The sequence below is a fragment of the Sebastes umbrosus genome, chromosome 9 (assembly GCF_015220745.1).
Source record: "Sebastes umbrosus isolate fSebUmb1 chromosome 9, fSebUmb1.pri, whole genome shotgun sequence".
In the NCBI taxonomy this organism is placed as follows: domain Eukaryota; kingdom Metazoa; phylum Chordata; class Actinopteri; order Perciformes; family Sebastidae; genus Sebastes; species Sebastes umbrosus.
This window is the reverse complement of record NC_051277.1, coordinates 10,194,565-10,221,794: the sequence shown is the minus strand read 5'-3', so window position 1 is coordinate 10,221,794 and position 27,230 is coordinate 10,194,565. Positions and strand designations below refer to the sequence as shown.

Below are 27,230 nucleotides of genomic sequence, written 5' to 3'. Positions count from 1 at the left end.
AGTTCCCCCATCAGTTTAACACTGTTAGCTCTGTCAGCACCGTTGCCATTGTTTCCACTATTAGCTGCTGGTTCAGCCGTCTCCATGTTGAGAGCTGTGCAGAGACAATATAAATGCTCCCAATCTCGCATTTAGCACCTTTAATAAATGATTTATAACACACTATAATGTAGTTGTATGCAGCCTAAAGGCATTTTTTAAGTGTTTATTAATGTACAGTATTTGTTTGCATTCATAACTTCTCGATTATTCTGACGACATATGTTGTATTATTACAACTAATTTTACTATATCATTCATTATCTATTTATACACCAGCATCCCCTTACATCTACTTACAACTACAGTATAGTGTGTTATAAACCACGTATTCAATGTTTACATACTGCTTATAAATGCTAAATAGGGGGAAATTAATGTAAGTTTTGACATCACTTCTGGTGTAATATTTCCTAATTTTCTAAAGCTTCCTAAAGTAACATATTTCTGTGGGAGGAAATATGTCCTGATGTAGAATTTGTTCTGTAGTATGACAGGAAGTTTAGTGTTTTTGTTATTTTACCAACGTTATAGACTTTTTCCTGGGCAAGTACTCATTCTCTTTGCTCTGTTTACTTTCTGTGTTCTAGCTATATATGTGAAACTAAGTTACTTTAAACAACTGGAAAGTGAAAGTAGAGATATTTTTTACATTTTGGAGCTTAAGTCATATTTATTATTATATAATTAGGAGAGATGTTTGTTGAGACCTATATAGCAGGTCTGCAGAGTAGCAATGCTACAGTGGAGACTTTTGTGACTCTGTTTATGGTTGTACATATGCAAAGACAGTATTTACGCATGGCAGATTCTGTGAATGCTTGGTCTCTCTACAGTTGCAGGTATATGGGTTTATGCACATTTTTCATTATTCATAATTATTTTAAACAAATTTGATGTATCTTTTTGTAACATCAGTGTGCATTTTATTCCGTCTTCCTTTATCTCCTCTTGCTCAGGACTTTTCCGTGGGGAGGCACAGAGAGAATTTATGCAGACCCGGTGAATGTTCCTCTAGAATTGCAGAAAAGTTTTGCTGATGCCACCTCTGGTACCTATAGCAATAAAATGCTAGACACCAGCCCAGCATCTTTCTCTTAGCTGAGAGAAGCAACTACACACTGTGTGTATAGGAAGCACTGGAATATCAGTGAGGCTTTTTTTTGTTTTTTAATTATACCAGAGAGTAGTGCAAATTGAAATCATGTGTTTGAATTTGCTGCCCAATATTTGAGATGTCAACACATTAATATTTTATGTTCCTTGGTTGGAGAAAATAAATATATAAATGTTTTAAACTTTTCGGGAAACTTTTCTTTTTCTTCTGTGAGAACTTAAGAAAGTCTAGTGTTAATGATAGAGAAAGCTATTATCAGATTTAAAGTTTTCCTTTTGAGAAATAAACAACAAGCAGGTGTGCCCTTTGTAACCTTAAGTCTGCAAACAATGTTTAAAAAGCCAATTTGTGTCGAAGGCATCACCCCTGTTTGCTCCTCTGGATAAGAGCAGGTTGATAAAAGGGGAAACAAACTTTTTTGAGATAGTATAAATTAAAAGTGTCTCCTCTCTCTAGGATTAGCTTTTTATCTCCCGATGTGACTGTTCTAAAGAGGCTTTGAAGGGCGGAAGCTGCCCGTATGCCTTAAAAAAAAACGGCCTGGGGATCCTACCTGCTTCTGGGCAAGAACATGGACTCCTTGATGAAGACGGAGCCGGACAGCAGGATGTACCAGCAGCTTCCGATGTCGTCAGGGCTGGAAGACAGAAAGAGAGACGCAATGAGTACAAATGATCACAGAACGATATGGAGATGAACAAAATATATTGATTTTGAATAGTGAATAGAGTTTGGAATTGTGTAAAATTGGCAAGATATAGGCCTACAGTATATATCGACATTAATTCTGCAATTTGAATGCAATATCTACTCTTTTATAAATATATTGAATTAAGTATTGAGTAGAGAATTGCGATAAGATATATTGCGATATATTGTGATTTATTACCTTTTTCCAACTGCAAATTATGCAGTTTGTCAACATCTGTTTTATCTAATAAGATACAGTTTTCACTCTGTTCATCTCAGAGTTTTCTTTCTCATATGTTGAGGTCAGAAGTCAAGGGACCCCTTTGAAAATAGCCATGCTAGTTTTTCCTCACCAAAATTTAGCGTCAATTTGGAGCGTTATTTTGCGTTCTTACCGACAAGCTAACATAACATGACATGTACCAATTGATTCCTTAGGTTTTATAGTTTCATATGATACCATTATCTTCACTCTAGCTTTAAGACTGAGCCAGCTACAACCTCTGAAAGACAGAAGAGTGTTGAATTGTTAAGAGGTTAATAGTCTATATAATAAAAGATCGATACTTGACAGTAGGCCCTTCTACAAAATGATCAACCATTTTGATAATCTTTTAAGTCATCTTTTAAGCAAAAATGCCAAAAACACACTGGTTAAGGCTTCTCAACTGTGAATATAAATAAAAAGGACCTCAACGATTGATCTATTATAAATCAAGAAAATCATCAACGGCTTAAACACTAATGAAAATAATCAGTTTCTGGAGCCCTACTCTCTTTAACGTTGACATGTTTGCTTTGTCGTTTGCTTGATCTACACGGTGACGCACTGGTGCTGCGATTTGATGCATCAGCTATGCAAGACTGCTCCCAGTGCCAAATACAGATCACTGCTTTTAGAAAAAAAAAAGAAGTAAAAAGTAGAAAACATGAGAAAGAGAGAGCGCTGGAGAGGGAGAACTATGAATGAACCGAGGAATCATCGCTCATCCTCCCACACCCGTGGCCCTGCTGAAACGCTGCACAGACGAGGAAATTGGGCATCGCAGACGGAGTGAACTCAGACTGACCTCTGGATGATGTAGCTGGCTGTCAGGTTCTTACAACATGACTGGTAAACAAACACACAAGTACACACACAAACACACACACATATACACAGTTACGCTGTACTTTTTAGCAGTTTAATTTAAATTACAGACACTTTTTCAGGTATTATGTGCCATTACTAGTGAACCAGAGGCCTTATTAAGGAACATCAAAGATTCTACCGAGCGCTGCAGATAAACAACTCACTAAATATGAAAGTCATAAATTAAATTAACCCCGTCAGTTTTAATAAAGCATGCTGTTAATTATTTATAATTTAAGTGCATCGGTTTTGTTTACTTGCTCATCTCGTTTATCTCAGGACTTTCATGGCTACCAGAGGGATTGCAAAGCGATGATCTCACAAGGCTGAAATCGTCTACATGCAGGATTATTAAAGAGGCTGTGTATGTTAACCTAATGTACACAAATGCTATGCACAAGGATAAAGAAGTTAATGCTTGCTTTCACTCATATGCAACCGGCCAGATGGCTCAAAGGACAAACATAACATATGCAGTGTTTGTGCAGGTCAGTTCAAATATCAGAGAAAATTACTGTTTTTGTACCTGGATTTTTGGCAGATATAGGATTCCATGTGTGTTTATACTTTAATTTGAGATTAATTTTCACCGTTCTACATCAAACATGTCACCTTACAGCCCTCTGACAGTAGAGGAAGAGGAAGTAGAAAGGCAAAGAGGGAAGTATTCTCATGACACTTAACACTGGCACCATCTTCCTCCAGTGCTGGGAATCTGACATGAGCACTGAAGTTTCAGCAGTGGTGGACAAAAATAGACACGTCAGTAAACAAACACTGCTTTCAGTTTTGCTCTGATGATTCTTAACAACTGAAGCTGCACTATGACTGTAAAAAATTAGGATAATTTTGCTCGATTGTATGATTTACTGTTTCAGTTTGGTGCTTTTATTGCGTATTCCAGCATCCTGACTATATTGTCATTGACTAGTGTGTAAATGTTTGACTTATTTTGCCAACATTTGTCTTCAATAAAATTGTGAAATAGAACTATGCATGACCAATCAAGGAAGCTTTATTTATTGCTTGTCTTAAGGCCTTTACACATGATGGGCGTGATGAATAAACAACACGAAAATGCAAAATACTCGCCTGCAAATATTACATATAGGGCTTTTATTGTGAAATTTAAGGACGGAAGGAGTGGATCTGGTCTGCGCTGCCTTTGTCAAGATTGAAAGGAGTAATAGAGTCTGCCATCTTGGTTCGGTCTACAGAGCCTCTGTGTTGTTGTTTCACAAATATAGGCGTAACTCAACCTGTTCTGCACACGGTGACTGGTGGATGCCTTTATTCGCGATGCAAAAGCTCAGACAAATCAACCTCATCCCGGAAAAAAATGATGTTGCTTTTTCGTCGCGTAATATTGTGTGACAAAAACAACAGTTCGAAAAAAATATATTGATTAATCACACGAAAAAAAACGGTGTGTAAAAAGCCTTTATGCCTTTTTTTATGTGCAGATAATACTAATTATTCTTTATAGGAATAGTTCAATATTTTGGGATATACACTTATTGAGAGGATCGATACTGCTGTCATGTTTGCACAGTGAATCTGAAGCTACTGGCAGGCAGGCAGCTGGTTAGCTTAGCTTTGCATAAGCCTGGAAATGGGGAAACGGGTAGTCTGGCTCTGCCCAAAGGTAACATAATCCATCTACCAGCACCTTTAAAACTCACAAATTAACATGTCATATCTTGTTTATTTCATCTGTTATAGGGGCTTTATGTGCCGGACTAGTTTCTGAACCAGGCGCTGTACGTTCCTGAAGTCTCTGCTGGTTGTCTCGCAATCTCACAGTGACAGCAAGGCTCTAGGAAATAGTCTGGCACATAAGTCTACCCCATGAAACCACAACATAACATGTTTACACTTCAGTTTTTGTATGGTTTAAAACTAAGATGGTATAAAGTGTTCATTTGTGATCCTTAGAGATGCTGGTAGGTGGATTTTGTTACCTTTGGTAAAACTTCTCATCCAACTCTAGGTGAGAGAGTGAATTTCCCATAATGAACTATTTCTAACACGGTAGACAGTCAGTTATTTTGGAAAAGTGTAAAAAAATAAAAAATATTTTGCTACTTTATTACGAGTCAGCATCAGTTCAGGTATTACTGTTAAGCTTCACCCGAAGGTGCGAAAACCTGTAATTATCTTTGCTATGAAAGCAGAGCATCAATTTAAGCCTCCATCTGTCTGTTTACCAGTTAGCACTTAAAAAAAAACATCACCTCATCACAGAAAAAGCTGCTCATCAAGCTGAAATCAGACGTCGTACTTGAAGGTGCTCTGGTGTTAATAAGGCAGCAGCTTGTGTGATTATTATCGCTGAACATTTTCACCTGGTCTGAGTGAGACTTTTTAATTGAAACCAGAGGGGGAAAAGAAAAATCAATGACCAGTCAGACGTCAGCAATGTGGGACTGGTTTTTGCTTACAGAAAGGTAAAGGATGGGTGCACTTATTAAACACCCGCGCCCACACAGACACATATATTCACACCCGGCATCACTGTGCTGACTGAGTTTTTTTTCTAATCACCGAGAACAAAGTCTCACCCCTCCTTCCTCCTCCTCCTCCTCCTCCTACTCTCCACACTTTCCTCGCAGAACTAATGAGGCTGTAGACAGCACACCCTACTGACACAGTGCAAAAATCCTCCAACAGCATCCTTTTCCCTCGGCTGATCTCCATCCGCCTCCCTCCAGACTCCTTCCATCCTTTTTATGGTTCTTCCTCGCATTCAGAGATGACACGAATGAAATGCTCAATTATTAATTGCTGGCACGCAGATGCACGGAGCGAGGGGAGCACCTCACACGGCTGAGGAGGAGGAGGAGGAGGAGGATGAGGAGGAGGAGGAAGAAGAGAAGATACAACACCAAAAAAAGTAGAGATTGGAGACTCTTATACGCCGCGACAGCTTGACTGAACTGGGTCACGCGTACTGGAAGCGATCGTCAAACGCTAAACATCATCCACCAAAACCCCCTCGGGAGGCCTTTAGCAGCGGGGAATCGGGTTATACGGGTGCCATAGAGGCCGTGGTAGGGGGTAAAATGACGCAGGAAACGGTGGTTATATATATGTAAGACCTTTGTGAAATGAGGATTCAATTTTTACGAAATCAAGACTTTTCTGAAAATGCGAAACTGAGTCAAATGTTGCTGTCGAAAAATTGTTAGGTGGACTCAAGACATTCACTTAAAATCTGTAACTTTTGACTTTTAACAGGATATAATCGTTTGACACTTATTGATACGAATCATGCTCAAGTGATTCTCGGGTGCACAGGGTTTGGACTGACGATCGGATAAAAGGAGTTTCACACAAAAGAAGAGTATCTGACAAGTGCATTCAGCAACTGAAAATATGTCCATTTTAAGCTGTTATTGTTGTGATGTCTTCACCATGAAACTCTCCAGAGACTCTCAGTGCCACAATGGTGTTGTGACATTATGAAATATAGCATTCATACTACTTTTGCAATTGTCCAATTGTGCTGAAAACAATATATTTAGTTTTCTTTTTTTTTAAATCTAAAGCTTAAAAAAAACCTCAAGAAGGGGTGGGAGAGTCCCCGAGAGGTTACTGTGTTTAAACAGTCTGAATACAATGAAGGGCTTCTGACCAGCAGATTGGGTATTTTGCACAACACATTGTGTTAGGGAAGCTGGCTTAAGCTGAAGTTACACTCTCCATGTCTGCGAGTATGTGAGGGTCCGGGTGACCCAAAGTTCTTCATCCGAGGGTGTACACGTAAGCTCTGTGCAGACATCTGCGTACCAGCAACTTGTTGTGAACGCATGGACCTGTACGCGCAGCGATCTACTGCGCATGTGTGGAGCGCATTCTCTGCGCTGACAGTATAAACAGAAGTACTATGCGTCTGTGGTGTCCACAGCTTTCCGTGTGCGTTCGGGAGAATAAACAAGCCTTCAAATTCCTCTCCCAAACTTTGAATTGATTTGAAACTGGGTGTTATCCGACGCAATTAATTATATAAAAGTGGGTGCAATCATTTTAAAACAATACATATTGATTCTTTTATTGCCAATGTTTCACTTTGTCTCTTTTTTTCAGTAGGTTTGTTCAAGCTTCCATTTGTACTACTGACACTTACTTTAGTCATTTATCCATTACTTTTAGAACTCAATTTAGACTTCTCTGCTCGCTTGCTGACTAGTTTTAAATGACTCTCAATTGCAGGAAATTGCAGCCTTTTTTGTTATATTTGTTGAAATTTTCCCGACAGCAATCAATAAATCAAATGCTCCGGCAAAAAAAAGAAAGAAATCTGTTATCCTGGTGGAGGTCTGGAGCACATGTCCATAGTTAGATCTTTCTGCTTTTTGTTGCACCTTATTAAACAGCTCAGACTCTGGCTGTGTGCTCCTCACTTTTTACTAATTTAATGTGCCGCCATTGCAGATTCTTGTCAAATGACTAATGTCTCCATGTCAGCACCGTACATACTGCATATACTGGAATGTGCAATTATATAAGCCGACTGGTCATTGGGATGTGATGATGACTTTTTCAGATCCATCTTCTACTGAGTTTCCTCATCTAACCTCCTGTGATGTTGTTTCTGAAGGCCAGCAGCTTCACAGTGTCACAGAGAACAGGAGCTGCATGAGGGGGACAACTTTCCGACAGCTGCTCACTCTGAAACCTCAGCCAGGGGTTAAAATATCACAGCGTGCTAACTGCTCTTCTGTAGTACTGTCATGATACATTATTACCAATGCTATTCTTTTCTATATCTCCATAAATGCAATAGAAAACGAGGGAATACCATCAAGTAAATTCAAAGAGCAAGGGTGGCCACACCTAACTGTTGCTCTGATGGTTGTAAATTAAGTGTTTTTGTTTTTCTGTCCTGGCAACAGCTCGTTTGACTTGAACTGCTGCAGTCTCCAGACAAGAGACATTTCCTCTTCTTCTTCCTCTTTAACAATTTCAATCAAAACACACGGTAGCTCTCTGACTGTGAGGGTGAAATGGGATTTCAGCATGACGGTCACACAGGCTGACGTGTGCAGAAGGTAAATTTCAGTTTTCATGACAACACGACAACCAACAAATAAACAAAGGAAAAGGGAATTAACCTTTAGTTGTTGTTTCTATAGCAACCGAAAATGAGAAGAAATCACGTGATCGGTTGATCGAGCTGCTTACTTTAACTTGAAATACACTAAAAAAAATGACACACAAGCTTGACTTTTAAATTCCTCAGAACAAAAACAAAACAAACAAACAACTGTATTAAATGTACGGCTGCAACTAACAATTAGCATGCCAATTATTTTCTCAATTAATGACTTTGTCGATAACAGAAAAAAGTGAAAGAAAAACTAAAAATATTCAGTCTAGTAGCACAGAAAAATTGTTACCAATTAATTTTGTGTTGATTAAGTAATTCATTAATTGTCTAATCTTTTCCGCTCTAATTAAAATGGAAAACTATTTGACTCATTGCCCGACGACTCACAAACAAGCAAATTCTGCTAGTCCAACAGAAAACAGCAAACACTGTTTGCTTTGCACATCATCTTTAGACATGGAGCTTCCAGTTGGACCACACAGACCAGTGAGGGTCAAAGGTCAAGGGTTGTATTAAAAAAGCTGACATGGTGGAGGTTAAAGGGCGACCAGAAGGTACCAACCCTCTTCACCAGCCACTGTTAAATGTGCCAGGTCAGCCTCCATCTCAGGACGGCTTTAGCACTATAATCTCTGGATGCTCTCACAGCATGGGATGTTTTCATGAGATATTGAGCGTGACTGTGCATGTGTGTGTGTGTGTGTGTGTGTGTGTGTGTGTGTGTGTGTGTGTTAGCACTCTAGCAATCTAGAGCCCCAGGCAGGGAAATATGAGTACTTTTATAACTATTACCCTTATCCTCTGCCAACTGTCAGGGATAGTTGGAGTGAACTTGTGAGTGTGCGGGTCATTAACTAGGTCATTTATGAGTCTGAGTGGTTTTATCCAACATTATGGGTGTTTCTATAAAAATGGAAAACGCATTTATATGTAGCCAGGATTTAGACGTCAATCAACGGAGGAATGTCAAGTGGAAAGATGGCTGCCAAACAGTCACGCTTTGCTCCAATTTATATGAGGCAAGCGCAGTGATATCTAAAGCTAAGCAAAGAAAAAAAAACACATATTTTCCACGTCTTCAAGGCTGCGTTATTCTTGAGAGAAAGAATCTTCTGAGCTTATTAAAGAGTTTTAAAAAATGCCAATAAACTCTACAGCTGAAATAATTAGTTGATTGAATGATTAGCTTCTCAATTGTAAGGATGTGATACTTGTCTGAGTCTTGAGGCCTTTACACCTCTGGCGAATAAATTACACGAAAATGAGAAAAACTCGCCTGTGAATATTATGTCTAGGGCTTTTATTGTGAAAGGTAAGAACAGAAGGAGTTGATCTGGTTTGTGCTGGCATTGTCAAGTTTGAAAGTAGTAATACAGTTTGCTGTCTTGCTTCGGACTATGGAGCTTCTATGTTGTTGTTTCATAAATGTGGTCGCAGCTCAACCCGTTCCACACAACGTGATTGGTTTGATGCCTTTTATTTGTGGTGGGAAAGCTCTGAAAATCAACCTTGTTGACACTTTTTTCTGCGCGTAATATTTGTATTCTGTGTGAAAGTATTCATGATAAAAATAAAAGTGAGAAAATATATATTGACGTGCACATTAATTGCACGGAAAAAACACCCCTAAAGGCCTTTATGTGATAGTAAACTAAATATATTTTGGACTGTTGGTTGGACATAAAAGTGATTTGTAGTCACCACCTCAGGCGTAAGGAAATTGTGATGAGCATTTTTTTTTTATTATTTTCTGACATTTTAAAGACCAAAAGATGAATCGGTTAATCATGAAAACAATCGCTAGGTCAATCAATAGGGAAATAATCATTAGTTGCAGTTCTAATAAAATCATTCTCCTACTTTGGTCACCAGTGTTTCCTAAAGCACCTCGTGGGGTCCCAGCATTAGTTTGTCATATTTATATGGGGTTTTTGTTTTAAAATGTCAGTGACATCCAGGTTTCTCGACTGAATTTCCAGAAAATACTGTATACATATCACAAGCAATATTCTGTATAATGGATAATTAAAGATACTCCCACCTATGGTAATATCCTCCTTTACCCCTTTGATTTCCCTTCCTTCATTTCAAGGATGAAGCGTATCCCACAAATCACTACAACACTTAGTTCAAACACTGTGGTTGTACTGTGGTAAGGAATACTCCCTACAAATACTAATATACATTTAAATGTTGAGTTAAAGTGTGTGAATGGTCTCCATACCTGATGTGTGCGCCTGTAGCTTTGCTAAAAAATAGGTGGGTTTTTCCCACCCAGGAAATGAACTCTCTCTGCAGCCGTTTGACGTATGACTCAATGTACTGAGGCCATACAATTTTTACAACTTAATAGAGATACTATCACAATTAAATTCCCTCATTGACTTTAAGAGCCCTCGTTTCCCAGCAGATTATTGCCGTCGTTATAAATAGACGAGGAAATGAAGACAGGCTGTTAAAAGCTTGTGTTTTCACAAGAGAAGCTTGATTAAGATCTCGCACGGGAGGGAAAGTCAATCTGATCTGCTGCTGGTTAACACCCAGCTCTTATCAGGAAGAGCCCTGACAGGCTTTTTATAGGTTCACACATGCATGCACGCAAACACTCGTACATACAAACAGTTGTACAAAGACACGACTAGATACTATGCGTAGACGCTGGTGCTAATTAAATGAACCAATAAACCAAAAAGACAATAACCTGCTGTGATGATGCATTCGCCTGGAGGCAAACTTAGCAAATAAAAAGACAGTTTCACTCTCCTCTACTCTTAATCCTCTTTTATATAAGAAGCACACATATGATGCAGGTCTACTGCATGTATGTTCAACCTGCATTCATGTGAGACAGCTGTCACAGTTAGACTCCAGTCTGCAGCGCAGATCAATAGATAGATAATGATTAGATCAATGATTAACCAGAGAATTACACAATACCGCATTACATTACTACTTACCGTTACCAAGTTTCACTTATCCCATCCTGTTCATTCTTTTTAAACTTCACTCAGTATTTTGATGTCAGAATGAATATTATTTATTTCATTGACATTTTAGATTAGTTGTGAGTGAGATATTAATGAGTTTATATGACGACTTTGCTGTTGTAAACATTACTGTTGCTGCTCTAGAAGAAACAACATTTCGCTTAGTTATATTTATAATATTCAATTCTAATCCGGCTCTGAATTTAAAGACAACCAGGCTGACATAGGATATACATAGCTAATATGTAAAGTTGTTTCGAAACCGATACCAGTATCGGAAATGTGTCCGATACTGCCCAAAATTCAGGATCGGGTATTGCCGAATATTCCAATATATGCACTGATCCAAGACCATAATTAATGAACCCAGAAAAAAATCAACTTGTTTAACCAGAAGAAATCAGTTCTTCTTTGCCGCTCCAAAACGGTAGCCTTCACTGTGCTCTCGCCCTGGATGTATCACGGCTGCCACTGGCAACTACTGTTTTAGAGCAGTGAAGAAGAACTGATTGCAGGTAGTTCGGATGGTTCCCGATGGATCATTAATGCATGCTCCCTCTCTCTGTCATTTGCATGCTTTCTGTTTCTCTCTTGCTCCATCTCATTTTGGGAAATAGATAAAATGATGTTTATTCGTCAAAATCATTAAATAATTTTTCCGTCCCAAACGGGTTTCTCTGTGGCAAACATGTCGAGGAACACATTCATGCCAAAGTCCGACCTGAGTCAGGAGGGAGGAGGGTCGTGAAAGAACGTCCGCTCATGCAGCTTTGACCCGTGCTGCCGTGTTGGTCATTAAACTACGTCCACGCTAAGCCGTCTATATCTGAAAACACTGATTACGTGTACAAAATTATGTGCATCCACTTTTGCATAATTACATTTTTGACAGGAATTTGACTAGAACATCCAAGAATGCTCTTTATTAATAATACCACTAAAAATGCAAAGTAAGCTCTTAGTTATAGGCTCAGCTATAGTCAGCTCAGTGTGTGTGTGTGTGTGTGTGTGTGTGTGTGTGTGTGTGTAGTGACTGGTGTGGAGGACCTGAGGGAATCTTGCTGAAACTGGAGTCTATTATACGACCACAGCTTAATCTGCATTCCTATTGTTTAATCGGCTCCCACACCGCCGACGGGCTTCTAATGAAGTGTTGACTCTTCCCCGTCATCCCCCAACACACACACACACACACACATATAGATCCACACACACTGACACACAAACCTACACAAGGGATCAGGAGGCAGAAAAGGGACAATGCGCCCTCTGTCGCCCCCTCAAGAGACTGATAACGTTAATTAACTGTCTTAATTCTCACCATGGGTGTTCGGAGGACGTCAACATGTGACAGCAGTCGAACACCGTGTGTGTGCTCGCTGCTTACTACTGCAGTTGTGGCAGCTTTTCAAAAAGGGTCCAAACACACTCAGGAGCTGTCAGGAAGCTGTCAATACAGCTTTCCGATCATATTAACCCTCCACAGCACCCAGCTGAAGGGAGGAAGCGTATAAGCGTTACCACTAGTGACTATCTAGCATTGACGAAGTGCTTTTTGGAAGCTATTATAGCTCCAGTTTTTCCTTTCTCGATTCAGTACACACTGACTTATTGAATCAATCTGAAATTGGACTGGAAATCCCTTCTAGGTTCTTTTTAGTAGAGTGGTTTGGCGTGACACTGATACACACACACCGTCATAGAGGCATCGACTGAGTGCCTCTGTGCTTTATGGACATTCGTTTTCATTTAAGTCAGCCAGGTCGCTCCGTTGTGTGGACCCGGCATGCCTCCGCTCATCAATAACTCTGAGTAACGGCCCGGGCTTAAGTGTGCTTTCATCACACGGAATTGAAATAGTGTTACATTGGCTGTCCCGTGTTGTTTTTCATGTGTTCATATGCTGGTAGAGATGTAAGTATTTGACCAAATGAATATCATCAGTATAATATATATCCATGCAGTTGTGGTACTTACTAGTAAAGCACTTCATTGGCCTCATGTCTCTCATATCGCACCGTCTCGCACATTATCCTGCAGGGACAGAGAGGGGAGGGAGGGGAGAGTGGCAGTCAGAAAACAATAGGAGGAAACATTAACTTTGGCAGGTTAGCAATGTTACAAAACAGAAAAAAAGGAAAGGAGTAGATCCAGACATTGCTGCAACAAGGGTGTAGCTTCAAATACTAAAATTCCAACCCTTGAAACTCATGTATTTGTTGGCAAAGCTACACTTTGCTTTCAGTCAGCATCAGTGACAGGCAGTGAAATTATAAGTAATAAAAATGGGAGTATTCTAAATGTTTTGTAAGTGTTATCATCCCGGTGTAGGTTGATGAGGAGAATAGCAACTTCACATTAACAGCACAGCATGACAGTCTTGTGGCTGCACTGTTTTATGGTCTATTGAATCAACTGCTAAGGCCCTGACACGCCAAGCCGAAGGTCGGCCATCGGACAGTTTGGGGCCGTCAGCCAGCATCTGTCGGCCTACTTTTTGCGGCGCGCCCCGCATCGTCTGCTCAAGTCTGCCCGTGTCCCGAGTTATTTTGGCTGATTCAGCATGTTGAATCTTCGGCGGAGCCCGTCGGTGAGAGAAATCACTGTAATTGGCTGTTCAGATTAATTTAATCAGCGCACGAGAGGAGAAACGGAAGTGAGGAAAGCGAGCCAATGAGTAAAGTCAAGAGGACAAACACAGAAGGCTCTTCTCATTTCTCATCTTCATCTCAACTGATCACTACAATACGCCGATATTTCCACAGCGACATGGCCAGTCTACGATGGATTTCTTTGGTGGTTAGTTACATTTAATATTTTATTGCAAAAGGGCCAACACCAAAATCTGACATTTACTGCTAAAGTTTCAGACACGTTTCTACTTTCTTCTCTACTACTTCTCTAATTATGCTGGTAATATCCTGATATAACATGCAATCTGTTTTGGTGTATTTCATGAGCAAATATGGCATAATATCTATCTTTATGTTCCAGCTAGAAGTCTCAGATCTCAGATCTTTTCTTTTAGATGTCGCTTATAAAATCTGGTGAGGCTGCTTTATGTTTCCATGGCCCTAAACTGTAGAATACACTCACTCTTTATCTTAGAAAGGCCAACTTTCATGCCTTACATTGTCAGCTCTTAAGTTTTTATTTTTGCCATATATAATTTTCCTATCTATTTCATTGCGTTTGTTTGTAATGTTTCATGGTGCTGTTGCCACACATTTTAATTTAGTTTTTTTCATAGTCTCTTTTATTGTTTGCTGTTGATGACGGCACTGATGAAAGGCTGGGAGACAGTTACTTATTCACTGCACCATGACAAATTTAAAGTTTCTTTGGGGATTGAACAATTAACCTCAGAGTCACAAGACTGTTTATTCCTCTGCTCCCAATACAAGTGTCATTTATCCAGGTCAGACGAGCTTTACTCTGAGCAGCACTCTCTCTTCCTCAATTAGACACAGACTCCCGTTGTGCTCCCACTGCTCTCATTAGTCAAATGTTGTTTTATTTTCCTTAGTGTGTTCCTAAGAGTGTTAAACATGAGGGATCTAAAAGAATAATAATCTGAAACTACTTATCATTATTCAACCAACGCTTTAACTCTCATTTTGTTCTCACTCAGTTTACAAGGGTAAATAATGGCTCACAGTTTTTCAAATCACAGATTTGATTTTGAAATCAAACCCGTTTCCCCTCCGACATAAAAAGTGTGAAAAAGTCACATCAGGCTTTCCCGGGACGCCTCCAGAGGAGACAACTGTGCCTCAACTTTACAGACAGGCAACCATAGTAAACAGTAGCTGATCAAAACACAAAAGGCTTCAAAAATAGCTGGGGGCGGCCGTCATGCTGCAGCCCCCCATCGCACAACGGCAGAAAAAAACAGCCCGGAAAAACAAGTCGTGTGAACGAAGAACTACAGAGGAAAAACAACACATTCCTCCCAGATGAAAAAAAGAACTATAACATAATCCCATAGTTAGTGGGATGGCTGGGAATTGTTTTTGTTTTTTTTTTAAGTTAGGGAACTCAGAGTAGGCAGGACCGGTGGACTGGTCTGTGGGACCACGGGGACATTCCTCAGGATCCAAACAGGGAGGAGGGAGCGGGGTTACTGTCGGGTGGGAGGCCTCGGAGGGGTCACGCAGTGGAATGTTCCAGCTCGCGGGTCATGTACTGCTACATTGTTCCGTCGCCAGTATAATCCACATGTATGCACACACGGCATGCTGGGAACAGACTTCTGACATGCAGTGTTTGTAAAAGACTGCGCCAGACAGACAAGACTGGCAGGCTAACGTGGTGACAGGAGAGCAAATAAAGGCAAAATCGTGTGTGGAGAACAGAACGGCGCGTTCACATCGGGGTGGTGTTAGTCAAATTTGAGATTTTTATGTAAAGACACGCTTGGTCTTTTCAGTCTCAATAAAAAAAATCTGCTTCAATAGAGAGAGCGGCTCCATATGGACCCCATCAATCTGCCTTTTATTGTCCAAATGAAAGTCTAGAGTCAGATATGTACTCTGAGGCCAACAAAAAAAAAAAAGTGAGAGCTGAAATTAGGGCTGTAACAAATAATTACTTTCAGATTTCTTTTTGAATGTCTGAATGTCCAAGTCTTCAAATAGTTTGTTTTAACACACCAGCAGTCCAAAACCCAAAGTTACTATCATACTATCAAGAAAACAAGCAAACAAAGCTTGAAAGAAGTCAATACCCGTCTACTGTCACACCTCCGTTCACCTGTCTGGCCCCATGCTGTGTAAAGTGGGTATGAGTTTCATGTGGTTTAAAGCTAGGGTTGGTAATTTTGAGGAACTAGCAAGAGTATGCTAGTCAAGTTGATGTTTACATCCGTGTCTGTCCAAAATGTCATCACATTATTTCATGAATTGTGGCTAAAAATGTGTTTTGTGAGGTCACAGTGACCTTGACCTGTGACCACCAAATTCTAATCAGTTCATCTTTGAGTCCAGGTGGATGTTTGTGCCAAATTTGAAGAAATTCTCTGTTAAAACTATTATGTTTGTACAGTGAGGAGGACACTGAACGTTTAGAACACGGGAGGGACATGAACGAACAGATGATTGTAATGTGACGGACGGGACGTGAACAGCAGTCTCCTGGATGAAAGCCTTGTGTTTGTTGGATCCATCCACCTCCCCTCCCTCTTACCCGGTGTGTGTCTTTACGCTCTTAAATCTACGTCACCACATTCCCGGCGCACTTTCCCTCAGCGATTAATATTGACGCAGGTGGGTTTACATTGTAGTTAATGGAAAGCCGGGTGCGTCTCATACATACAGACGCTAAAGGGCGCCTTAAGTGTTTGTATCTAACGCAGACGGCCGTGACAAAGAATCAGAATTTGACACCCTGGGACAGCCACAGGTACCAGACATTTTCTTTTTTTTTGTCAGAGAATTTGATTTATTGATTGCTGTCGGGATGTAATGAGAATTTAAATAAATATAACAAAAATATTTTTGAAGAAGATTACCAACCTTAGCTTTAAAACCAAATAAAATTCCTCCAAGAAGAGTTGGAAGTTGTTACATTTCATATCATGTTAATGTGTTCACACCTACAAGAACCAACAGATCTTATCACTTTGTTACCTAGAAAAGTGATAAGCCCAACAGGTACTAAAACATTGACTTAAACATTTATCATGCTTAAAGTACTTTTATACCAATCAGCAAAATGTACGTATATATGTCCCAGTCACAGTGAAAGCTGGATTTCAGTCATTTAGTCTTTTTAGCAGCAGATTTGCTTTTTAGAGACTGAAATAATTCCAGCCGACGAGTGGTTGTAGGGCAGAGTGGCTGCTGGATTAGAAAACCAGACGACTTTCACCAGCGTTTGGCTGGCGGCTCCGTGTTAATTTTCCACCCCTGACTGCAACCGTTATGGAGCAGACACTGAGGACTTGTCAGTGTTTTAATTTGCATTTGAAATTCATGTGATTGGAATATCAAGCTCTAAGTTATGTTAATGAAGTAGCAGTAAATGTATGCAGACACTAACCTCAGTTGATGCTCCCGCAGGTTGGACAAGGCCTCCATCCCGTGGAGATACGAGTAGACAATCTCCAGGTCCTGAGGAAACAGAGGGAACGTGTTGTTAGAGATAGAGCTTAAAGCTTTAAAGCTGCTACAATCAATATTTGTTCTATGAACAATGCATGAAATAACTGAGTGTAACTGTTTTGATTCACTCTTACTACTCTCATCCGGCCACGGCAGGCAGCTGATTTCAAGACCAATCGTTTATCAGAATTGTAGATTAATTTTCAGTCAACTACCTGCTTAACACTCCTACTAAATCGCAAATGAGCAAAACGTGCCAACAAAAAAACACTCAAACATAGCAGAGTAATGATTATGTAGTCGCATTGATGCTTAAACTACTGATTCTTCATTCTGCGGTGGACAAACTGGCTCCTCATACAACAGAAAACGTTTTACACAGACAGTGACATTGATTTGTGCGACTGAGCGTCGGATTAGAAAGCAATAAAGCACCTCGCAGAGAGAAAAAAAATAAAGGAACTACACTGCACAACTATAAACTCCCCATTCAATTACTTCATCAAGTGACCCAGTGAGCGACTCTCAGATTGTTTGGCCTGAATCCAAGTCAGAGGTGAAACAAAGTGGCCCTCTCTGAGAGCTGGCAGCCAGTACAGCTACTCCACTGTCTACTGGTGCACACTGGGGCACTGACTCTGTGTGTTGAGATGCTGGTTGCAGCTACTGGGATGCCTTTGTCGGCGGCAACTGGAGGTAGATGTGGCGACAGCGGAGTAAGAGGGACAACAGAGACTCTGTGTTAAACCTCACAGAGTGGCTACCTTGTCTCTGGGTTATGTTTCTGACAGCAGCAATCATAAGCTTATTGAAAAATGTTATGAAATGTTGACCACAAAAGCTGAATAACGTTCTGTTTGTGCTGGTTTGGTGTCACAATGTCTGCGTCAGTAGAGGAGAAAGTACCAGAATCACACCAGTGTTAGAAGCCTTATTATGGTTAGTTTAAGCTGATTCAAGAAATAGAAAATAAACGATAAAAACAACGTCTGTAACACAATAAAACTGCAAAAAATACTTATTTCTGATGCAATATTCAATGTAAAACTACTTCTCATGAAACCACAATATACAAACTGTAGCGTTTGACTTAAAGCCGGGTGAGTCAAAGTCTAGAAAACGTGATTATAATTAGTAATATGTATACATATCACACCCTGCAAAGGATGCATGAAACTCAGCTGCACGTGACCTTGGATTAACAAAATAAACAGCATCCTAACAACCAGCTGGCAAACAAGTAACACAAAGAAAACACACCCTGAACTCTGCCTATGTGCTCAGTGTTTGAAATTGAATTTCAAAGGACGTTCCCATTAGACACAACAAAGTGGAAAAACACTAAAAGTGTAGTCAAATATGTTACAAATAACCATGTAAATCTAATAGTCAACAAACATGTGACACATTACAGAGTGACTTAACATCCAAACTGTGTTATGAAACTACTCGGCTGGCTCTCTGTCCCTTGACGTCAGCATAAACTGGTCTTTTTTGTTATTTGGGTTTGGCCTTTGTGAAGCGGACACAGAGAAAAAAGTGTCCTCAGGGCTGCCTGGTCCTGTTACATCACACTGTGATATCCTCACTAACCAAATCCGTATGCTCAAAGTGTCTGTGGTCAGTGAAACAGCACAGGAGCAGCAGTTCAGCCGAGGCAATGTTCAGACACACACTGACACCCACTGGGGTAACTGAAGAACTGAAGCCTCGACTAACTGGGTACATTTTGGATATTGAGCTACAGTAAATGTCACAGCACAATGACTAATGGTGAGACACATTTCTGCTAAACTGCAAAATTTCTAATCTATTTATAGAAGGTTAAAAAATGGATGCAAGCTAGAGGTCAGTGATTAGCAATTAGGCCTTGAAAATGAAGGTGACCTTTCAGGTTAATACTACATAACTTTGGGCAGGGGTAGAGCTGAAATGATTAATCTATTACTTGGTTTAGATTAACTGGCAACTATATATATATTGATTCATTCATTGATTAAGTTATTTTTAAAAGCAAAAGTGCCAGAAATCCACTGGTTCCAACTTTTGGTTTGGTCAGACAAAACAAGCAATCTGAAGACATCAAAGTGGATCTTTGTGCGCATTGTGGGGGGCATTTTTCACTATTTTAGCATATCTTTTAGACCAAATGATTCATTGTTTAATCAGGAAAATAACTGACGCAATAATCAACAATTTATTTAGTTGCAAGGCCCTGATTTACAAGTCTTTTTGGGTGCTACAAACTATTCATTCCTTAAGGGAGTCTTAAACAATTAACTTTGAACACTATAAAAGTATTTCAAACTCACTCCCCTTAAAGGCTTAAAGACTTTAAAAACTTAAAACGTAATGTGTAACTAGGCCTGGGTGATAATTCAATATGATAATTTATCGTCTTTCAATGGGATCATGTTGTGATGAAATCATAAATCGAGATATCGATACACAATTGTGTCATCTAAATTAATAATAAAAAGACATACTAACTCAAATTTCTCAGAAAATCTGATCATTTTGCACTAAAGTTCTTAATTAAATGAGAAAATACTCAGTATTTTTCACTTGTCAAGTATTTAATTCACACAGGGGTATACAAAAAAATACTTTACCCTGTGGTTATTTCATTTAGACTACCAGAAAACAGCATATACTCTGATATATATCGTTATCCAGATATGAAATGACCTAGAGGATTTTGGCCAAATCAAACCAGCCCTATGTGTAACTTAATAAACAACAATAGTATAAAAACATTAAGTATGCATATACATAAAATGTGAATACTATTCTCTCCATCGAGAGGAATAGATGGAAAGAAACAACACAGATCAACTCTGACTGGTAAGAAGAACTGTAATAATCCAGGCAGAAGGTCACCACTAGGTGTCAGTGTTGCAGGTTTATTTCCCCCCTCTTCCACAGTGACATCACGCTGAATAAAACAGCGCCACTCAAACAGCAGCCTCACAGGGAGAAATATGCAAAACCATCAATTGTGGCTTCAGTCTCAAATATTTCAGATTGAGTGTATGGAAAGAATGTAAAGGACCCCATCTTTTCCACTCGCTGGGCTCTACATTTTCCTGTCGGATTTTCTTTCTTTTTTCTCCTTCTGGCCTCCTTTCAGACGGAGCCAAACACAATCACCACAAAGTGTACAGGGAGAGGATACATGACGGTTTTAGGACATGCACGGGATCAAATCAGAACAAAAACCTTCACGATTTCACTGAAGGTTTCAGTGCTTTTTTTCCTCTCATGTGATTCATTTGTTTATTTCAAACCGTTTTAACAGTCAGAAAAACAAAAGAGCTTACATGGACTTTAATTATTCACACAGCTGATTCTTATGCCTCTTAGTAGAGAGATCAGAAGCAGAGGGTGTTTGATCTGTGCTTTCAACATCACTTAGCCAGCTTCATGTTCATTCACATCTTTGGCTGAAAGCAGAACAGAAACAGGAAGGAGATCAGACCAAGCGTATAGTGGGTAGCTGAAACTAGGACAAGCTGATGAAGGCTACATCCAGCCAAATTCTGCTCATTGTGTGCTGAATAAAGACAAAGCTTGTTCATTTTTTTAAAAAACTGCTGGCTTTTGGGGGGCAGCTCAAACTCCCAGGCTATAACACCATGTAATCCTTCCTCCTTCCTCCTCCTAACTAATCCTTCCAGGAACACAGGTGGCCCCCACAGAGGGAAAAACACACCAAGATGCTGTTCTTGATAAAACCCTCGTGGACACTCCAAAGCTGTTTGACCAAAACTACGAATGACATTCCTCGCATACCGGTTACTGTCAGTAAATCCTCTTTGTAAACTTCCCCGGTTATTTCCTGGATGCTACACAACATGTCACCGCTTTACACCTTCATTTGTGAGACAGATGGTAGCAGAGCAATGCAGCCAAACCAGTGGAGGTATTTCCTCTCCTGGATACAAATTAAAACAAAAGCAGGCCTTTGTCTTCCCTGTTTGGGGGCCAAACACACACACAGTGACTGAGATGTCCTGCATTTTTCAGCCATTATGTTTGGCCCCAGAGGGACAGGGTGCAGTGTCGGGCCCCGTGCCAGCCGGTTGAGTGGCGGAGCATTCAGTGGGCAAAGAGAGGTCAAGGAAGTTGTGATGTTTTTCCTGCATTGTGTTCATTGATACGTATAACAGGAGAGCCGTAAGGGTGCAGTGAAAACAAATACAGCTGTACATGGAAAAGATATCAGAGTAAAAAGAAAAGATCAGTGACCTGAAAGGATAAATAAGAACGATGTTTGTTTTGTCGCATAGCAACTTTTTGACACGAACGGTGACGGAAGGATTTAGGTTTAGAATTTAAAACATTCAAAACTGTGCGTGGTACCAGAGATGCTGATTCTTAGGATTAGCTTGGCATGAATCTAAATAGGGCTGCAAACGATTGTTTCATAATCAAATAATCTGTTGATTATTTCCCTGATTAATCCATTAATTGGTTAGTCTATGAAATGAGAAAAAAGTGTTTTAAAAATGGCTTCTCAGAAGCCACGGGGATGTCTTCAATTTGCTTGTTTTATCTGACTATCAGTCTAAAACCTTATGATATTCATTGTATTGTCATATATGACAATGAAAAACAGAAAATAGTCACATTTTTAGAAGCTGGATCAGGGAACATTTTGCCTTTTACTTGACTCGACTCAAATGATTTATCAATAATTGATTAATCAATTAAGTGTCACAGCAGAATGACTAAATTGCAATCTTTTCTGACATTTGACATGATTTGCGAAGCTGTGATCCGGACACCAGAACACCTTGTGTATAGGTTGCTGATAAAGCTTTACCTCTAAGAATGGGCTGCAAATAACAATTAGTATCATTATTTTCTTGATTCATCGATTGATGGGTTTGTTTATAAAATGTCAGAGTAGTTCCGTCTTTAAATCACATCAGGCAACAACAGCTGTCAGTGTGCTGACTTGACTATGACTTGCCCCAAACAGCATGTGATTATCATAAAGTGGGCATGTGTGTAAAGGGGAGACTCGTGGGTACCCATAGAACCCATTTTCATTCACATATCTTGAGGTCAGAGGTAGAGGGGACCCCTTTGAAATTGACCATGACAGTTTTTCCTCCCCAAAGTTTAGCGCAAGTTTGGAGCATTATTTAGCCTCCATCTCAACAAGCTAGTATGACATGGTTGGTACCAATGGATTCCTTAGGTTTTTTCGTTTCATATGATACCAGTATCTTCACTCTAGCTTTAAAACTGAGCCCACTACAACCTCCGAAATATCCACTGCATTAGTGCATTAAAGAAATTAGTGGTGTTAAAACAAATTTGCGTTAATGCGTTATTATCACGTTAACTTGAACAGCCCTGGTAAAAAAGTTTCAAATCTGTACATTTACACTAAATAAATGACTCAAAATGATTATTGGATTATCAAAAATGCCGTTGCTACAGTAATTTCAGTATTTGTTTCGATTAATTCAACAGCCCTGGGTCACCCTGAACTCTGGTTAAAGAAGCGCCTCTGCTTTTCTTATCTCTTCAACACCACAGTGTCTGTTAGCCAGATAGGACGCTTTCCTTTAGTCGGGCCCTTTCACTGTGGCACAAATGGTCAATCCATTTATTCATTTGGCTCTGGCTGAGCGCAGATAGCAGAGCTCTGCATGCATCTATCACCCACTGTAGACAAACATCAAAGAAAGGGGCTGCAGCCTTTCGAAGACAATGGGACACTGTGGAGCGATAAACAAAAGAGTCTCAGGTGAAGGACGTTAGTGATGACCTAAGCAGCTGCTGTATCTGATAGATGATCAGATACCAATATTTCAACACAACCAGAGTCTGGTTTGAATCAACAATCACCTGTCGTGTCGATGTCTGCTGTCGTAAACTACTGTAACAAACTGTGGGTAGAAATGATTATCAGCACCCTTTTATAGAGTAGTAACTCATACAGTAGAAACACTGATCTGTTCATGTGCATCAAGGGACCGATGCAGCATGAGGTTATGTTTTTTATATCATATAGGAATGACCGATTAAGTGTTATAACCCCATAAAAGCAGACACACAATGGCTGTTTCAGTGATGCCCTGCCCTCACCGAGTCAGCCAGCAGAGTAAATCAATGATGGTGTCTCCTTTGTTGACGACATTAACATCTCCAGCCGTCTGCATTTGTGCATGCAAGCTTATCCGACTACTGTCGAGGAAATCCTCCCATCAAGTGATACCAATTACAGGTTTGATACGGTCTGGCCGGGCTGCAAAACACGCTGTAATTTCTAGCATCAGTGGAGGTGTTTATATCTGCATTACAATGATACAAAACACAGAAAAGCAGCAAATCCTCACATTTGAGAAGCTGGAAAAAGCAAATAATTGACATTTTCGCTTGATTAAATAACTTAAAGGAATACATCGGCCACTAAATGACCTTTTGTATATCGATTACTCACCCGTGTGACCTTGAATTACTTGAAGAAAACGTAGTTTTTCTTGCATGCCTCCATGGTGAAAAGTCTGACGCGTGCACTGGCGGGCTACTCGTTCGTGCGAGTCCGAAGTGTTTTAAATTGTAAGGTTTTAGTGAAGATGCGTGTGTTTGGGAAGTAGTGAGCAAACAACTGGATAGATGAGACTTATTATATTGCACGAGTTGTGTGAGAGTTTGTGCACAGATGTTTTGAGTTAGTTTTGCTGTTATTAAAAGGCGACTCCCATTTACTTCAATTCATCAAGACATTTCTTCATCTTTGGCTGGACCGCAGAGGGCCAGCCCTACAAACGCAAAAGTATGTCACTGAGTGACTGACTGAGTGAGGAAGGTACACGATTGGTCGGCCGAGTGTTGAGTTCCCTAACTGTCCGTTGCTCTTTCAAAATGAAAAGTCGGGGAACAGTCCTTTATGCAAATGAGCCCATCCAGCGTGACTTGTCGGAATAACAGAAACTTTATGAGCAGGCCGTCATGTTGTTTCCTGTTTGGACTGACCATACACGGTTCAGACTTATACTCAGTTTTGATCGAGTCTTGTTTGATTCTTCGTTCACCGTGGAGGCATGCGAATTCAAGGTAACACGAGGTGAGTAACTGATATACAAATGGTCATTTTGTGGGTGAAGTATTACTTTAAATAATGAATTAAACATGTTTGCAGATTCATTTTATGTGGACTTATTAATTGACTAATTGTTTCACGTCTAGTTGTCATGTTAAGAGTGAGACTATAGAGTGGCATAACTCAAAATCACAGTTTTAATACAATTTATCTACTTTCATTACCTACTAATCTTCAGTCTATAAATGTCCAAAAGAAGCGAAAAATACCTGTCATGAATTATTCATCTCCCCGTACACTTAAAACCAGAGTGTGTCTGCCAGCTCTGCAGCTATTCTTATTAAGCCAACTGAGAGATGAACAGAGAGAGTGAGAGAGGAACCAGCGTGGCCGCCTACTGTGAAGCATATGCACTTCTCTCAGCACTGCCAGGCAACTTGTAAAGAACTCGTCTGAATGCGTTTTCACACTGAGTAACATCTCCCTGGCAGATTGTGATCCTTCCTTCTGTCCGTGGTGGCGGTCAGAGGAGCAGGCCTGTGCTCTGACGTTTGTTGGCTCAAGTATAACAAACTGTAGAGCATGACACACTTTCCATCATCAGATCAGCTACGTTTTGGATCCTTGAGCTAAAAAAAAAAACCTTTCCCTGGTCTGTAACTAAATGAGAACAGGACAGTGGAACAGGGAAGTGCTGACGATGTGCACAAAACTTCAGAAAAATCTTGACTTGTGATTGAAAATAATGCAATTAAACGTCACTGCAGCTTCCAGTTTGCAAGCTGCTGCATTCAGGAAACAAGCTGCATCTTTCCACCGGTCGGCTCATTACACCATCGCTGTCTAAGATGCTTACGACCTTGATCCCTGGCAGTCGGAGTCGGAATGGCCGTTCTAATCACGGCACTTTGTGCGGGGAGGATTTGTTGTCGTTCTGTTTCAGAAAATAGCTGCGAAAAGCACAAATTAATCCCCCGCGACTTGGGAGCGAGGACGACCTAGTTTCATAACAATTGCTCACTTGTCACTGCGGGGGGAGCTTTTCACTCCATACCTTCACCCTCTGAACTCTACTGTGGCCGACACAAGGTTGGAATCAAACAACGAGGACGTGGAATGCAAAAAAAAACAGCTCATTAGGGTGACATAACCATGATTAAAGAAATCCAACGATAAGTTATGTTTGAACTGCAAAATGTGTGGACGTGTGGAGTAGCTAGTGATTAGCTAAAAAGGAGATTCTAGTGCCTAAGAATTTTTCGTTTTAAATCTCAACATATATCTATTAAAACAAATGTAGCCTCTTGTAATTGGGAAACATTCATTCATTCATTCATTCATTTCTGTGCAGCCCCACACACCACGCCATGATCCAAAACATTCCCTTTTGAAGTCTTGACCTTTACCAGGTTTGCCTTTCTACGCTAGCGACCCCTCATTCAGTGATGCGTCGGTATTCCTGGATCCTGTTACCGTGACAGCGGAGGGGCCGTCTTGTGTGTCAGGCCGGGGTGAGGCTTGCATTCCTCAGATGACACTGGCTAGATAACGTCACACACACATACACTCACAAGGCTTAAAGAGGCCATCTCGGCCATGCCTCCCGCCCCCCACTGCTCGCCAACCTATGGAAGGTACTATATGGCTGCATACCAAGCGGAGGAGCCATCTGGGTCAACTATCAGGTCCTGCTGGGACACTACCAGTATTAAAAAGATACTAGGGCTGCAACTAACGACTATAGAGCTGCAACGATTAGTTGTCTAATCGATTAGTCTATCGACAGAAAAATACTCACCAAGTATTTTGATAATCGAATAATCGTTTAAGTAATTTTTCATGCAAAAATGCTGTTTTTAGCCTCTCAAATATGGAAATTTCATGCTTTTCTCTTTTGATTTCATATTAAACTGAATATCTTTGGGTTTTGGACTGACAAAATAAGACATTTAAAGACATCACCTTGGACTTTCAGAAACTGGAATGGACATTGTTCACTATTTTCTGACATTTTAAACACCAAATGATTAATGGATTAATCTAGAAATGAATCGGCGGATTAATCGATAATGAAATAAGCTTTAGTTGTAGTTCTAAACGACTATTTTCACCATCAACTAATCTGCTAATTATTTTCTTGATGAAACAAACAATTGTTTGGTCTTGAAAACGTTGGTTTTTAAGCGTCTGTTGTTCGACTAATGAATGATGAATCGACTGATTGTTTCAGCTCTAAAAGACACACACTTAAATTGAGTTGATTTTCTTTAATATTTCATTATATAATTGTTAACATGCAGACAATGATTTTTTAGCAGTTGCCAATAAACAAAAGTGACACAAACTGATAAAGTTGAAGCTTAAAGATGAAGACAAAAACATGCAAAGTGAATGAACTGCCTCAAAGTACCTTTTGTTAGAGGCCTTTAAATATAAATCATCCCTCATGATTGCAGAAATGTAATAAATTGACTTGCAGCCAGTAATATTTACACTAGAGTTGAAACAATTAGTCAATTATTTGATTAGTCGATCAAATGCCAAAACTTCCTTATTATTTGCCTCTGAGTTGTGATAATTTGATGCTTTTGTTTGCGGTATATGAAAGTGAATTTGAATGTTTTTGGTTCTGGGGTGTTGGCTAGATGAAACAATTCATCTGAAGATGTCACCTTGGGATTTAGAAAATTGCAATAGTCACTATTTTCCCACATATAGGTCAAAAGATTAATCAAAAGATGAAACCATAGGGAATATAATTGTTAGCTGCAGCCATAATTTACCTGACAGCACATTAAAGCACACGGTCCCTCAGGTCTTACTGGGGTTCGTTAGTTAAACTGCTAAATGTCATTTCCATTAAAAAAAAAACAACCACAAAAGCAGCACAATCCTTCTGTTCCTTTACTAGATTCTCCACACTGGACTTTAATGCGGCTTTGCATAAAATGAAATGTCAGTCACATCAATGTCTGGCTGTCTAGTAAAGAGCAC

The 27,230-nt window shown here is 39.9% G+C and overlaps 1 protein-coding gene across 14 annotated transcripts in view; it reads right to left on the bottom strand.

Annotated features, from left to right (window-relative positions):
• Window positions 1–27,230, bottom strand: part of rapgef2 (Rap guanine nucleotide exchange factor (GEF) 2) — a 124,154-nt gene that overhangs the window by 74,313 nt on the left and 22,611 nt on the right. For all 14 annotated transcript variants that reach the window (XM_037779490.1, XM_037779487.1, XM_037779488.1 and 11 more), the window contains exons 2-4: window positions 17,115–17,185; window positions 13,053–13,109; window positions 1,710–1,793 (exon numbers count right to left, since the gene is read on the bottom strand). In XM_037779490.1, coding sequence (XP_037635418.1) covers window positions 1,710–1,793; window positions 13,053–13,109; window positions 17,115–17,185 — 212 coding nt within the window. The remainder of the gene's footprint in view (window positions 1–1,709; window positions 1,794–13,052; window positions 13,110–17,114; window positions 17,186–27,230) is intronic.